The following is a 13,523-nucleotide window of genomic DNA, read 5'->3' on the forward strand; positions in this document are numbered from 1 at the left end:
ACTTCCTTGAAGAATGCCATGGGTATCTTTATAGGGATTGCATTGAATCTGTAAAGTGCTTTGGGAAGTATTGCCATTTTGATAATGTTAATTCTCCCAATCCATGAATAGGGGATGTGCTTCCATTTCCTCGTGTCCTCTTTTATTTCGTGAAGTAACGTTTTGTAATTTTCTCTGTACAGGTCCTTCACCTCCTTAGTTAGGTTGATTCCGAGGTACTTGATTTTCTGAGGCATGATTGTGAACGGGGTTGCTTTTTTCATATCACTTTCTTTTCTCTCATTATTTGCATATAGGAAAGCCATGGACTTTTGGGTATTGATTTTATAGCCTGCGACTTTACTGTACGAGTGTAGTAAAGGCCTTGGGGTTCTCTAAATATAATATCATATCATTTGCGAATAGTGAGAGCTTGATTTCTTCCTTTCCTATCTGGATGCCCTTAATGTCTTTTTCTTGCCTAATTGCTATTTAAGTACTTCCAGTACTATATTGAACAGAAGTGGTGAGAGTGGGCATCCTTGCCTTGTCCCAGATCTTAGAGGGAAGGCTCTTAGTTTTTCCCCATTGAGGATAATGCTTGCTATAGGCTTGTGGTAGATGACTTTGACTATATTGAGGAAGTTCCCTTCTGTGCCCATTTTGGTGAGCGTTTTCATCATGAACGGGTGCTGGATCTTGTCAAATGCTTTCTCTGCATCTATTGATATGATCATATTGTTTTTATCTTTTCTTTTGTTGATATGGTGGATTATGTTGTTTGACTTCCAAATGTTGAACCATCCTGGCATCCCTGGGATGAATCCCACTTGGTCATGGTGTATGATCTTTTTGATGAGTTGCTGGATTCTGTTCGCTAATAATTTGTTGAGGATCTTCGCATCTGTATTCATCAGAGATATCAGTCTGTAGTTTTATTTTTTTGTGGTGTCTCTGTTTGGTTTTGGTATTAGGGTGATATGTGCCTCATAGAAACTGTCTGGGAATGTTTCTGTTTCTTCAATTTCCTGGAAGAGCTTGAGAAGAATTGGCAATAGGTCCTCTTTAAATGTTTGGAAGAATTCACTAATGAATCCATCTGGACCTGGACTTTTGTTTCTGGGGAGACTTTTGATTACAGTTTCGATTTCCTTGATAGTAATGGGTCTATTCAGGTATTCCAAATCATTTTGGTTCAGCCTTGGGAGGCTATAAGAATCCAGGAATTTATCCATTTCTTCTAGATTCTCTTGTTTCATGGCGTACAGACTTTCGAAATAGTCTCTGATGATCTTTTGAATTTCTTTGGTTTCTGTTGTGATGTCCCCCTTTCATTTCTGATTCGGTTTATTAGAGTTCTCTCTCTTTCTTTGTGAGTCTTTCTAGTGGTTTATCAATCCTATTTATTTTCTCAAAGAACCAGCTCTTAGATTCATTGATCTTTCAGATTGTTTCTTGGGTTTCCATATCGTTAATTTCTGCTCTAAGTTTTATTATTTCTTTCCTTCTGCCAGGTTTGGGCTCCTTTTGTTGGTCCTTTTCTAAGGTCTTGAGCTGTGAGGTCAGTTTACTTATGTGGGTCCTTTCTTCCTTCCTAGATATGCTTGCAGAGCTATACATTTTCCCCCTAACACAGCTTTAGCTGTGTCCCACAGGTTCTGGTAACTCATGTCTTCATTCTCATTTGTTTCCAGGTACCTTTTGATTTCTTCTTTAATTTCCTCCCTGACCCACTCATTGTTCAACATTGAGTTGTTTAATTTCCTGGTGTATTGTTTGGTCCTCAGTGTCTGTGCATGATTAATTTCTATCTTCAGTTCATCATGGTCTGAGAAAGTAGTTGATACAATTTCTATCTTCCTGATTCTATGGAGGTATGCTTTGTGGCCCAGAGCATGATCTATTTTGTAAAATGTTCCATGTGCACTGGAAAAGAATGTGTATTCTTTTTTATGGGGATGCAAAGCCCTGTATAGATCTATTAGCTCTCTCTCTTCTATTTCTTCCTTCAAGGCCAGTGTTTCCTTACTGACTTTTGATCTTGTTGATCTACCCAGAGGTGATAAGGCAGTGTTGAAGTCTCCAACTACTATTGTGTTACTAGCGATGTCCTCTCTAAAATCTGTTAGCAGTTGTTTTAAGTATTTCGTTGGTCCCTCATTAGGTGCATAAACATTTAGGAGTGTGAGTTCTTCCTGCTGTACGTATCCCTGGATTAGTATGAAATGGCCTTCGCTGTCCCTTTTAATCTTTTTCAACTTGAAAGCTATATTGTCCAACACTAGTATGGCCACCCCGGCTTTTTTGAGAGAGTTGTTTGCTTGAAGGATTGTTTTCTATCCTTTGACTTTGAGTCTGTGTTTGCTCTAACCCTTCAGATGTGTTTCTTGTTGGCATCAGAATGCTGGGTTCAGTTTCTGAATCCATTTTGCCACTCTATGTCTCTTGATGGGTGTGTTTAGACCATTGACATTGAGAGAGATTATTGTCTTGGAGTTTTGTGCCATCTTTCTGTAGGAGTGTGTTAAGTTTGTTGTGCTTGTCGGGGTTTTTCTTTTCTTACAGGAGCCCCTTTACTCCTTCATTTAAGTTTGGTTTTGAATCTATGAAGTTCCTTAGCTGTTGTTTATCCATGAAATTGTGTATGGTTCCTTCGAGTTTCAGTGAGAGCTTAGCCGGATAAAGTATTCGTGGTGAGATATTCATTTCATTAAGTTTTTTCACTATAACCCACCATTGTCTTCTTGCTTGGAGGGTTTCCTCTGATAAGTATGCTGTGAATCTAAGGAGTGCTCCTTTGTATGTGATTCCTTTTTTTGACCTTGCTGCTTGCAGTATTGTGTCCCAATCCATGGCATCCATCATTCTGACTATGATATTTCTTGGAGTCTTTTTATTAGGGTCTCTTCTGGCTGGCACCCTTTGGGCTCCTAGGTTCTGAACATCTGCATTATCCAGCTCCAGGAACTTTTCAGCAATGATTTCTTTAACTGTGGCTTTCTCACTAGGGTTGCCTCCCTGTCCTTCTGGAACTCCAATGATTCTTGTGTTATTCCTCTTGGCATCAGCCCCTAGGTCTCTGATTCGCCCTAGAGCTATTTTAAGGTCTTTTCCAATTGTTTGTTGTAGCCTGTGGGCTTTCTGCTGCTCATCTTCAAGCTCACTAATTCTATCTTCACCTGTAGCCATTCTACTCTTGAGGGCTCCCACTGTGTTTTTTATTTTGTTTACAGTGTCTTTTACTCGTGACATTTCTAAATGTAGCTTTCCTATTTCTGCTTTCATTTCTTCACGTAATTTCTTTGCTGACTGCTCCACCGTTGTTTTAAGTTCAATGAACATTCTCAGAATTTCTTCTCTGAATTCTTTATCAGATACATCATATTTGTGGGAACCCCCTGCTGAGGCTTCTGGACTCTTCTTTTTTTTTTTGCTTTTTGGGTCACACCCAGCGATGCTCAGGGGTTACTCCTGGCTTTGCACTCAGGAATTACTCTTGGTGATGCTTGGGGGACCATATGGGATGCCGAGGATCGAACCCTGGTCGGCCATGTGCAAGGCAAACGCCCTGCCCGCTGGACTATCGCTCTGGCCCTTCTGGACTCTTTTCTTTGTCCTCTCTGTGCTGTGGGTATTTGCGCTGTTTCTTCATGCTGCCACGGTTGTATGGAGATGGGATCTTCCAGTTCACTAGAGCTTAGAGCTAATCTCTCTTTTTGTGAGTTTTTGATATTTTGGTGTAATTGGAGTAGGCTAGTGGTTTATTTAGCCTTTTGTGTTTGAGGTAGCTGGGGAGATCTCCACAAAGTTAGTTAATGGGGACTGAGGCGTCTGTCAAGTATTCTGGAACAGGGGAAAATAACTGCGGCCGCCCAGAGACCACCCCCACTGCCGCGGGGCCACACCCACTACCAAAGAGGCCATGCCCCCCCTCTGGCCACTGGACATTGGGTTGAGATCTGGCCCGGGGGTCGCATGCGGAGCACATGGGCACAGAGGGCTGGGATGCTCAGTGAGGGGATCAGGCGCACCTGGATGAGGAAGCAGGAAGCATAGGATCAGCAGTGGCGCGGGGCGGGGGTCCCTGCCCGCTGGACTCTGACTTGAGATCGGTCCGGGGGCCGCAGGCAGAGCACGTGTGGTTACAGAGGGCTGGGGTGCCTCAGTCTCATATTTTATATTTGAAAGGGAATACTTTCATGCTTACAAAGTTTATTCTTGTTAATACTACTTAACCACTCTTTGAAACAACTAGTTATTGAACTCACTCAAAATATGATCTGTAGTTAAGAGTTATTTTTTTTTAGTAGTTAATTTCAGATTTATTCTTTTTTTCTGTTATCATAGTCGATTGCATCAGCAGACATGGATTTCAACCAGCTGGAGGCATTCCTGACTGCTCAAACCAAAAAGCAAGGTGGGATCACATCTGAACAAGCTGCTCTCATTTCCAAGTTCTGGAGGAACCAAAAGGGAAGAATCCGAGAGAGTCTCATGAACCAGAGCCGCTGGGATAATAGGCTTCGGGGTCTGAGCTGGAGAGTGGATAACAAATCACAGTCAAGGCATTCAGCTCAAATACACACACCTGTTGCCATCATGGAGCTAGAATTAGGCAAAAGCGGACAGGTGAGTCCAACTTAAATCTGTTTTCCTTTGGCGTTTTCATGTATTTTCCATCTCTTATTAGCCATATATTCAGATGGATTATATGTAACAGTTTTCTTTGTAGGGATAATAAGAACAAATGAACCAAGACCCTGTTTTCTAGAATCTTTATTTTGGAAAAGGAATTATCTGTAAATGTGTATACTTCAGAATATGATTTGAGTCTGGAAATTAGCTACAGGTGTGATAGCTTCTTGGAGGAACAAAGTAGGTCACCAGGGTGGTTGGCCATTCTATTTTGATTCGATGTCAGAATTCTTGGCACTTGGTCAGAATGATAGAAATGCTAAATAAAGACTGGGAATCGAGATTAAACAATAAAAAACAAATTGTCTCACCCAGTCATCTTTATAGGTGCTCAGGTATAGCAATGTATATGAAGACCCTTAAACATGTTATATCTATTCTAGAACCCATAGTAAATATTAATTTGTTCCTTATTATTTTCAGAACAGTGCTGCTTTCCCCTGCAATTTCCACAGCCATCTTAGCAGATAATTTTAGCATCTAGATTTTTTTCTTTAATTCATTCAGTTTGTGCTCCAGATGATTGCCAGATCAGACTTCTAGTCACTGTGTATATCATGGGGGCTGGAGGAAGCAACAGCTTGTAACAAAGAAGAAAAAGGCTAGCTCATGGAACTAGCTAATGAGATTTATTTTCAGATAAATAAATAAGTGCTTCTGTTACATCTTATAATAGGAATTTATTTCTTCTATTTTTTTTTTTTTTTTTTTTTGCTTTTTGGGTCATACTCAGCAATGCACAGAGGTTACTCCTGGCTCATGCACTCAGGAATCACCCCTGGCGGTGCTCAGGGGACCATATGGAATGCTGGGAATCGAACCCGGGTCGGCCGCGTGCAAGGCAAACGCCCTACCCGCTGTGCTATTGCTCCAGCCCTATTTCTTCTATTAGTAAGAGAATTTTTAGCTGGCATATTCTGTTGTCTCCATCTTTAATTTGTTAGGACTTTTCAGCATTTGTAGTTCCTCACATGACTTTAATTTTCATTTAAAAGTTTATCATCATCATCATCATCATCATCATCATCATTCCGTTGATCGTCTAATTTCTTGAGTGGTCTCAGTAAATCTCAGTCCTAGCCCTGAGATTTTAGAAGCCTCTCTCTACTCGGCCTTCCCAACGATGCCACATTGGAGGCTCTTTCAGGGCCAGGGGATTGAGACTTGTTACTGGTTTTGGCATATTAATACACCATGGAGACCTTGCGAGGCTCTCCCATGTGGGCAGGAAACTCCCGGTAGTTTGCCAGGTTCTCCTAGAGGGAGAAGTAGGCTATAAGATATCACATGGCCGAGAAGCAGCTGCGTGCCTCTGGGAGCTTGCTTTTAAGTCTGGATGCTGGCCATTGATGGGATTACACTACACGGTGCTGGGGGCAGTCCCTGGGTGTGACCACCTAGCTACTGGGAAGTGGAAAATCTGGGCGGAGGAGGCCCAATCCCGATCCGAACAGGTTTGGAGGTCTCAGCCCCTGGGTTCCTCTGTCGGTACCTTCATGCGTGAAGCTCGTCCGAATGTGTGGAGAGGAGCCTTGAGCATGGCTGTGGTTAGACTCTGGAGGTCTTCGGCCGCCAGAAGCTCTGCTTGTGGTGGGGAGGGAAGCTGGAGCCCATCCCCTCCGAGGGGCCCCGGGGAAGACAGCCAGGTGCGCGGGCAAGAGACTCTGCATAGCTCTCTTCTGGGAGCTTGCTTTTAAGTCTCTGGATGATTAATTCAAAAGTTAATTCCTTTCCTTTTCAGCAGGTCCGAAACTCCAAACAATAATAGTGAGTTTTATGTTGAAATATTGAATGTAATCAAAGTAAAGTGAAAGTAGAGTGAAATTTATCAGTTACACAGGTGGGGGGGGCTGGGGGTGTGGGGTGGCAGGGTGGATCTATACTGTGATTCTTGGTGGTAGAATATGTGCACTGGTGAAGGGATGGGTGTTTGAGCATTGTATAACTGAGTTTTAAACCTGAAAACTTTGTAACTTTCCACATGGTGATTCAATAAAAGAAAAAAAAACTGTTTTCAAATATGTTGGGGGAAAAAATGTATTCAGTTTTTTTTTTTTAATTCCCGTTATTATTAAATAGTACTAATTGCCTTTCTTGGTTTTGGTTTGTCAACTCTAAAAGTTCATTCTCTTAACTATAGTCTTCCTGATATAGGAGTTGTTTTCAGAAAAATCTGACAAACAAGAAAGATGCATAAGTATGCTTGAATTATCTAGTTTCATCAGTTAATTCGTACAGAGTGTTTGTTTTTATTCTGGCTGTACTGATTGCTTCATTTGTCTTTGTTTTGCTGTGTGTGAAAAACTGGGGCAGTGTGGGCCTCAGTTTCTCAGGGACTATTCTTTTTTTTTAAAATTTATTTATTTTTAATTAGTGAATCACCATGAGGGTACAGTTACAGATTTTACATTTTTGTGCTCATGTTTCCCCCATACAAAGTCTGAAAACCCATCCCTTCACCAGTGCCCATTCTCCACCACCGGTACACCCAACATCCCTCCTACCCTCCCCATTCCCGTCTCCCCCCACCCCACCCTGCCACTGTGGCAGGGCATTTCCTTTTGTTCTCTCTCTCTCATTAGGTGTTGTGGTTCGCAATAGAGGTGTTGAGTGGCCACTGTGTTCAGTCTCTAGACCACATTCAGCCCGCATCACCTTTCCCCCGCATGGCCTCCGACCGCATTATACTTGGTGATCCCTTCTCTAAGTTGCCCTCTCCCCAGAATGTGAGGCCAGCTTCCAAGCCATGGAGTCAACCTCCTGGTACTTATTTCTACTATTCTTCTATTCTTGGGTGTTAGTCTCCTACTCTGTTATTCTATATTCTCAGGGACTATTCTTGACTCTGTGCTCAGGAGTACCATATATGATGTCATTGATCAAACTGGGGTCAGTTTCAGGGGCTGGAGTAATAGTACCACAGCAGTTTCATACAAGGCAAGCATCTTAATCCCTGTAGTGACTCTTCATCCCTTGAAATCTCTTTTAAATAGAACGTTTTTTTATTTTATTTTATTTTTATAAAATAGTTCACAATATTTGATTACGCTTAATATTCGAACACCAATCCCCCTACCATTACATCTTCCTACCACCATATTTTTGATGTTTCCATCCCAAACCCCAACTCCTGCCCCAAAGCAAAACCAAAATAATTTATTTTGTATTGTTTGTTATGAATAAACTGCTGAAAATGCTCTGAAAAACTTTCCTTAGGGGAGAGTGTGTGAAGATTGTTGTATTTCACCCAGGGGCCATTAAATCCTTCTATAAGAGATTACTAATATGTTGTTAAGGGTTGAAACATGTGTTATATATATATATATATATGTATATATATCTACACAAACATACACATATATGTGTATAGAGAGAATATATATACACATATCTGTAAAAATATATTTCCCTCTAAGATTGGTTGTCTTCTACTTTAAAACCCCATCAAATGTGGTGTGCTACTCTTGGAGTATTAGTGGTGTGAGGTTTGAGATGTCCAGGGATAGATTTACTCGTGGGTGAGGCTCAAGCCCTACTGAGTGGAGAGCGGCCATGAGCTTGGCAGTGGTTGAGTTCTGGAGGTTTTCAGCTGCGGGGGCTGGGTCCCTTGGCACAGGGATGGGCCTCACCTGCCCCCCTCTGGCGCAGGGTCCTGCCACATGATTGTGACAGTGTCAGTTTTATGCTCTTTTGAGTGGGGATAGTGAGTCACTGGATTGTGTCCAGATGAGATTATGTGTTGTTGAGATTATCTGGCACCAGCTAGAGGTGGTTTGTGGGTCTGACTCCTGAGTTGCTGGAAACATGGGGGGACATGGGGCAGAGGTTACCCATTCCCAGTTCCGTTGAACCTAGAGTTTTAAGTCACAGGTCCTGCATACCTGGGTTTTCTGCAGATTCAGTCGTGGGAGAGACTCAGCCCGAGTGTGTGGAAAGTGGCTGTGAGCGTGGTGAAGGTTGAGTTCTGGAGGTTTTCTGCTGCTAGGGCTGGTTTCTTGGGCCAGGGAGTAGAATGATTTTTTCAATTAGTAAATCTAGATCACTTCAAACTATTTAAAATATTTATTTGGAGGGCTAGAGTAATGGTGCAGCATGTAGGGCACTTGCCTTGCATGTGGCCAATCCAAGTTCAATCCCCAGTACCACATATGGTCCTCTGAGCTCTGAGGTATAAGCCCTGATCACCATCAGGTGTAGCCCCCCAAAAACAAAGGTTTGTGTTTTTTTCCTTTTTGGGTCACACCTGGCGATGCACAGGGGTTACTCCTGGCTCTGCACTCAGGAATTACTCCTGGTGGTGCTCAGGGGGCCATATGGGATGCTGGGATTTGAACCTGGGTCGGCTGCTTGCAAGGCAAATGCCCTAGCCACTATGCTCTCACTCCAGCCCCAAAACAAAGTTATTTATTTACTTCCTTATTGGGAACCTCCCGAGCAGTCTCATGGGGGCCTGGGCCAGGGGTGGAGGAGTGGGGGTGGGGGAGGACTCATGATGATACTCTGCTCAACCTTTCCATGCTGGGGTCTGGTCATGCGGTGCTGCTTGGGCTTCATGGTGTTGGGGCCCACCAGGGCTTCATTTTTGAGGTGCTGGAGAAGGAACACCTGGTTTAGGGGATCTTAGGCCCTAGTTCATGCAGGTTATGCTCTTCAACCTTTTAAGATGTCTCCCCAGCCCCTGCAAGTTAGTTTTTGATTAATTTGAAGAACATTTTATGATCACATGGGAAAAACTGGACATTTTTTTAAAAGGCCAAGTATTTAAGCTTGTCAATCATATAGTTTGTCGTTTAACTTTGTTGTAACCCAGATGTATGTAATATGTAATTACATAGTCAATATGTTAGCAAATGGGCATTCCTGCTTTTCTAGGAAGTTTATCTGACTCTTAAAACTGAGAGGTCCTTACACACTTCTTTAAGCTGAATCGAATAGATCAAGTAGCATGGTTCAATCTTCAGAAAGTATTGAGACAAATAAGTAAATTGTTTCAGATCCAGCTCAGTGGTACATGAACTAAAAAAGAGATAACCTGACCAATGACTTCCTAAAAACATTGACAACAGCATTAAGGAGTTTTTGTTAGCTTCTTACACTGTTCCTGACAGGAACACATGTTGGTTACTTAATATGGTAACAGAACATTGATTTCTTTTTCTTTTTTGGGTCACACCCACTCAGAAGTTACTCCTGGCTCTGTACTCAGGAATTACTCCAGGCAGTGCGTGGGGGGGCCATATGAGATGCCTGGGATCGAACCTGGGTCAGCCGCATACAGCCCTACCTGTTCAGCCCCCCAAGAGCATTGATAACATTCAGCAGTAAAAATGAAAGAACTTTTGATGCTGTAAGAAGGTTGAATTTTAGAGTCATTTGCTGTTTGAAATAAGCTGGATAAAACCTTTTTATTTTATTATATTGTATGATTCTGCTTATTTAATTAAATTTTGTCTTGTTTTTGTGTCACACCTGGCAGTGCTCAGGGTTTCCTTTTGTTTCCATGCTCAGGGATTACTCCTGATGAAGCTTAGGGGACCATGTTTATGCCACCAGGTCTAAAAGTTGGGTCAGGTGCATGCAAACATTCTACCAACTATGCTGTCCTCCTAGCCTATAACTTTTTTTTAATGCAAAATCATCTATAATGATGGAAAGCAGATTTGTGGTGAGTAGAGGAAGGACTTTATGCAGCTTTATGCATATACACATGTGTTAAATATATAAAATTGTATACCTAAGTATTCAGTTTATTGTACATTAGTTATGCTTTAAAGTACTATGAAAAATATGGTGATGAAATAATTGAAAATGCATTTTAATCTGTAAAATTCTTTGACTGCAAATACAGTCTTAAATCCAAAGTTAATAAATAATAAATATTATAACAAAAATTTTAATAAAGGTTAATTTTGAGACCTAGATTCTCAATTAGTACTTCTGTGCACTTCTTGGTGAATGTTATTAATAATCAAGTTTATAATTTTTAGAATACCTATAGGGAACAGACTCAAACTAATCTTCACTGCCCTGATGATATTGTATGAGTTTTTGAGAATTAATAATTTTTGGATATCAAGAAGCTGCTTCCAAGAGAAGTGGTCATGTTTTTGTGGGTTTTTTGTTTGTTTGTTTGTTTGTTTGTTTGTTTTGCTTTTTGGGTCACACCCGGCAATGCACAGGGGTTACTCCTGGCATTGCACTCTAAAATTACTCCTGACAGTGCTCAGGGGACCATATGGGATGCTGGGAATTGAACCCAGGTCGGCCGCATGCAAGGCAAATGCCCTACCTGCTGTACTGTCACTCTAGCCCCGGTCACGGATTTTAAACTCTGATATGACCTTAGACCTCCCAGAGCAATTGGATGATCAAAGTCTGCAAATCAGAGAAAATGTGTATGTATTAGTGCTCTAATTACTTGGAGAGATTTTTTTTTCTTGAAAAGAAATAAAACTTTTTCAAGAATAAAGCTTTAATTGTGACAGTGTACAGTAAACTTTGAAGTGAACATTTCATGTTCAAAGGAGAGAACATCAAATATTTGAACTCCTGATTGAGATCTTATTTGATCTCATAAATTTCCCTTACACCCAAATCTTATAGACTGGTCTGGATCTTGAGGAAAGTTTTGTCTTACTTAGTTAATAAACATCATGACTATATTTTTTTATTTCTTAGAATTTAGAGATTTTCATAGATTATCTTTCTTTTGAACAGCAATTTGGTGGGGTTAATTTATATATTTAGTGACTTCTTAAATAAGTTACTTTTTTGTATTAAGCTTGAATCTGTTCTTCTGTTTTGTTTTGGGGCCACACTGAGTAGTGCTCAGGGCACATTTGGGTGCAGTGCTCAAGGCTTACTCCTGGCTCATAAGTTATTCCTTTTCCTATTGAATTGTTCTGTTATGCTTAGAGATGTCCTACCTAAAGAGATACTGAAATATAAGGCTCTTTTTTTTTTCAAGAAAAACCAGTGCTGGCACGATATTAACCATTGTTTTATATCACAATGGTGGGAATGAAAACTGGTCCAGCCTTTATGGGAAACGATACAGGCATTCCTCATTAAAAAAACTAGAAATTGAGCTTTTCTATAACCCTGCAATCCCACTTCTGGGAATACATCCCGGGGGCACAAAAAAGCTCAGTAGAAATGGCATCTGCACCTGTTTGTTCATTGCAGCACTGTTTATAATAGCCAGAATCTGGAAACAACCCAAGTGCCCAAGAACAGATGACTGGTTAAAGAAACTTTGGTACACCTATATAATGGAATACTATACAGTTGTTAGGAAAGATGAAGTGATGAAATTTTCTTATAAGTGGATGGACATGGAGAGTATCATGCTAAGTGAAATGAGTCAGAAAGAGAGGGACAGGGGCTGCAGTGATAGCACAGCGGGTAGGGTGTTTGCCTTGCACTCGGCCAACCCGGGTTCAAATCCCAGCATCCCATATGGTCCCCTGAGCACCGCCAGGAGTAATTCTTGAGTGCAGAGCCAGGAATAACCCCTGTGCATCACCAGGTGTGACCCAAAAAGCTAAAAAAAAAAAAAAGAAAGAAAGAAAGAAAGAGAGGGACAGACAAAGAAGGACTGCACTCATCTGTGGAATATAAAATAACATAATATGAAACTAACACCCAACGACAGTAGAGACAAGGGCTAGGACAATTGTTCCATGGTTGGAAGCCTGACTGATCTGGGGGAAGAAGGCAGCTGGGATAGAGAAGGGATCACTAAGTCAGTGATGGTTGGAGGGATCACTCGGGATTGGAGATGTCTGCTGAAAGTAGATAAAGGACCAAACACGATGGCCTCTCTGTATCTATATTGCAAACCATAATGCCCTAAAGTAGAGAAAGAGTAAGAAGGAAATTGTCTGCCATAGAGTCAGGGGATGGGGTTAAGGGAGAGGGGTTGTCAGGAAGGATTCAAGCTTTGTAATTGTATCTCCCAGTGGTTCAATTAAAAAAAAAAAGTTAAGTAGAAATCTTGGAAGAGATCAAAAAAAATAAATAAATAAAGCTCTTTCTTTACTGACGTTCCAAAAATAAATTAATGTTTTTTTTTTAAGATAGCCTGAGGGTTCCATGCACTCTTTTAGATACAGGGTTGCATTTTTGGCTGACATAAAGAAGAACATAGAAACTTATCTTCATTGATGTAAATTCCTCCCTTCTCTTTCCTTGATTGCTCTTGTGATGACCAGTGATCACACACACACTTAGGGGGAAGGCAGTCTCAGATGCTTTTAGTTGCAATGTGTGAATCCACTGCTGAGGACCACACTCCCTTCATTTTGCTATTCTGGTGGGAGTGTTCTCAGAAGGGCTATGCTCTGAGCCATGCTGCTTGCATTTCTTTAATTGTGATGTTCATTATTGTTTTCACACTTTAGTTGTGCTGGTATATATCAGAACATGCACTGGAGATTTTACTCTGTTGCAGCATTGGAAAGCAGAGGCCAGGGCTGTCTTGATGCACATGGACAGCAGTTTGTGATCAAACTGTCTCACGCCTGCAAGGAAGGAAATTATTACCACTGAGCCATTCCCCCAATCTAATTATTTTTATTACCAATTCATATGTTCATTTATGTCATCTATAAGCACTCAATCAGAGGGATATGCTGTTTTCTATTTATAAAATCAAAATGGGTTAGGCTATAAGCACTTTGAAGCATAGGTATATCTAATTTCAAAGGAAAATATTCACTTTTAATTTTAAAAGTTATAAGTATAGACCTTGTTTGTTATACAGACATAGGACTTTTTGGCAGTGATTTTAACAAGTTCCTGATAACTGGCATTTCTTTATTTTTGCAGGGGGGGAGGGGGGCGCAAGG

The 13,523-nt window shown here is 41.1% G+C and overlaps 1 protein-coding gene across 1 annotated transcript in view; it reads left to right on the forward strand.

The window, feature by feature from the left end:
- The window catches only part of COMMD1 (copper metabolism domain containing 1), a 137,983-nt gene that overhangs the window by 58,596 nt on the left and 65,864 nt on the right, over nucleotides 1-13,523 (forward strand). The window contains exon 2 of the mRNA XM_004609281.2: nucleotides 4,327-4,608. Within this exon, the coding sequence (XP_004609338.1) occupies nucleotides 4,327-4,608 (282 nt within the window). The remainder of the gene's footprint in view (nucleotides 1-4,326; nucleotides 4,609-13,523) is intronic.

This window comes from Sorex araneus, chromosome X, assembly GCF_027595985.1.
Source record: "Sorex araneus isolate mSorAra2 chromosome X, mSorAra2.pri, whole genome shotgun sequence".
Taxonomy (NCBI): domain Eukaryota; kingdom Metazoa; phylum Chordata; class Mammalia; order Eulipotyphla; family Soricidae; genus Sorex; species Sorex araneus.